The sequence below is a fragment of the Lolium rigidum genome, chromosome 6 (genome assembly GCF_022539505.1).
Source record: "Lolium rigidum isolate FL_2022 chromosome 6, APGP_CSIRO_Lrig_0.1, whole genome shotgun sequence".
In the NCBI taxonomy this organism is placed as follows: Eukaryota; Viridiplantae; Streptophyta; class Magnoliopsida; order Poales; family Poaceae; genus Lolium; species Lolium rigidum.
Window position 1 is genome coordinate 127,771,575 of NC_061513.1, and position 2,882 is coordinate 127,774,456.

Here is a 2,882-nt window from a genome sequence, read left to right on the forward strand (position 1 = left end):
AATTTTGGTAGTTGTATAAGACGTGCATGTGCACGTGCTAGATCACTGGTGTCTTAGGTTAGCAACCGGGAGGGGATAATGTGTGGGCGTTTGAGCGGTTGTTGGAGGCCACACGCCATGGATTTGCACGAATCGTACGTGGGGGCAGGGAGCGATCCATACTTCTTATTTTTCTTATCTTTTTTCCTTAATTAATAGAATGACTAATCTCTTCATTAGTAATTTAAGTACAAATCTCTTTTGGAAGTTTTCTAGGGGTGTGCATCAACATACGGAGTACTATAATTGATGGAAGCGGGCGTTAGCGAGCTAGCATGTAGCAAGCAGGCCGCTGATTACACCAAGTCCAGGAGAGCAGATTGCCAGCATTCCTGTACCGAGCGACGATATGGGAGCGGGCGCGGCTTACACCGTCCGGACCGTGTCCCGGCGCATGGTCCGGCCGACGTACGGTGCCATGCCTTTGCCGTCGTCGGAGGACATTCAGCTGACACCGTGGGACCTCTACTGCCTCAGTATTAAGTACATCCAAAAGGGGATACTCCTGCCCAGGCCTCCAGCCGGCGGTGAGGCCAACCTAGTCGACACCCTCGCGTCCTCCTTCTCTCGCGCCCTGGGCCGCTACTACCACTTCGCTGGCCGGCTCGCCGTCGAGGAGCACGGCGACGGCACGGTCACCATCCCTCTGCGCCCCACTGGGGAAGGCGCCGAGCTAGTCCACGCGGTGGCGCCCGGCGTGGCCGTGGCGGACATCGTCGGCTCGGTGGTCCAGGAATTTTTGCCCTTGAACGGGGTGTGTAACGCGGACGCGGCCATCGATCCGTCGCTCCCCGTGCTGTGTGCGCAGGTCACCGAGCTCGACGACGGCCTCTTCATCGGCATGTCGATGAACCACACTGTCGGCGACGGGGCGGGCTTCTGGGACTTTCTCAACGCATGGTCGGCGATTCACCGTGGCGACGAGGAACACATGCGTGCCCCGGCGCCGGTGCACCGGAGGTGGTTCGTCGACACGAGCCCCGTGCCGATCCCCGTGCCCTTCAGCACGCTGAAGCACGCTGTCCGGCGGCTCGAGGCCCCGCCGGAGCGACTGGCACATGGCTTCTTCACCTTCTCCGCCGCTAGCGTGAAGAAGCTCAAAGCGAGAGCGAACGATGAGATGCTCAAGGCAGGGGAAGCAGCCACGATCTCCTCGCTCCAGGCCCTGGTCGCGCACCTGTGGCGTGCAGTCTCCGGGGCCCGAGGCCTCCCGCCTGGGCAGGCGACGTCCTGCTCCCTGCTCACTGGATGCCGGGGCCGCATGCGCGTCATCCCGGCGGGCTACGTGGGAAACGCCATCACGCTCAGCATGACACCGAGCTGCACCGTCGGCGAGACCCTAGACAAGGGGCTGGGCTGGACGGCGTGGCAGCTCAACCGTGCCGTGGGGTCGTTCGACGAGGTAAAGGTGCGGGAATGGCTGGATCGCTGGGCCCGGGAGCCCTGCTTCTCTTCCCCGGCATCTTCGTCCCGCAGCCGGTGTGCACTGTTGATCACGAGCTCGCCGCGGTTCGACGTGTACGGCAACGACTTCGGGTGGGGAAAGCCGGTAGGCCTGTGTTCCGGCCCCGCGGACAAGACGGACGGCAAAGTGTCGGTGTTCGAGGGGCCGGAGCGGGAAGGGAGCATGTCACTGGAGGTGTCCTTGTTGCCCGAAGCCATGGAGAGGCTCGTCGCCGACCACGAGTTCATGGAAGCTGTGGCCATACCGCGGCCGTGATCAGATTTGGTTCTAGTGATGGCGTTTCGTCAGGTTCAGTTTACCACTTGGCAGTCCTCTGCTAGGTTTCCATTTGTGCGTCGTAGCAGTTTTCATGAGTGTTCATGCATGGGATGGTATTTTCCCTTCGATGTAACCAGAATAAAAGGAGGCGACCGAATTCAGAAAACACTTGTCTTTGTTCACTTCATCCTGTGAGCCAGATTATATCGATCATGTCTCGATTCAATCATGCCTCCCGATGCAGTCATGTCTTTAATTTTTTTAGGGTTTTCTTAACTAGGCCCTTTTTTTCTACAGAAAGGGGATAAAAAAGTGTGATTGCAGATTTGTTTCTTTAAAATTACATATTTTTGTAAGAATGAATATCACCCTTTCAATGGATAAAAGTCAAGTAAAGTCTAGCCAAGACTCATCAACAAGTACCCCGGTCATGGCGTGGTCAACAAAGTCAAAGATCCAATGTGTAGTCACAGGTCAAGCTAAGAGCAATAAACCCATTAGTGCGAGGTATTAGGGAATCTAGTTGCAATGGACTATGCACCACACCCCCTCCCCAATCCAACATGGACTAGTGGACCAAACTTTATCGTGACGCCCCTCCTACCTATCAGCGTGAAGAGTATTTTTGGTCATTTAGCAAGATAAGATCCGAACTACCCCCGACATGTTAGGTGGGAGGACATCCTTGATTTTTGTGCAAGCCCCTCTAGCCTATAAATAGACCCTCAATGGGGAGCATGTATTACTCACTCTCACTTTATAATAAACTAAAGGGAAGAGGGCTAGAGCTCCAAGTTCACAACGGGGAGCTCTACTATTGCCTATTGGACTTCACCCGTGGTGTCGACGACAACTCGGGCTAACGTCGGCGAGAGGAACAATTAGAGTCACTCTTGGGCATTTTTGGCGTGTGGAAAGCCATGAAACCTTGAACATTATAGCTCATTTCTAAGAAGATTTGTTTAGGTATTTGAAATATTCCATTTTTGATATTTTTCTACAATAGATCTTGTTTTTCTACATAATTTGATATGTTATACTTATTTTTCTCAATTAGAATGATTTAGTTATGCTTTTTTAAAGACTGCCGTGGAAAAATAGAAAAAAAGTTATGCCGACG

The 2,882-nt window shown here is 53.7% G+C and overlaps 1 protein-coding gene across 1 annotated transcript; it reads left to right on the forward strand.

The window, feature by feature from the left end:
• The first annotated feature begins 367 nt into the window (after window positions 1–367).
• Window positions 368–1,786, forward strand: LOC124666223 (uncharacterized acetyltransferase At3g50280-like). Its single transcript, XM_047203569.1, has one exon. It carries the CDS (start codon window positions 389–391, stop codon window positions 1,757–1,759), a length of 1,371 nt encoding a protein of 456 aa, XP_047059525.1. The 5' UTR covers window positions 368–388; the 3' UTR covers window positions 1,760–1,786.
• The last annotated feature ends 1,096 nt before the right edge of the window (window positions 1,787–2,882 follow it).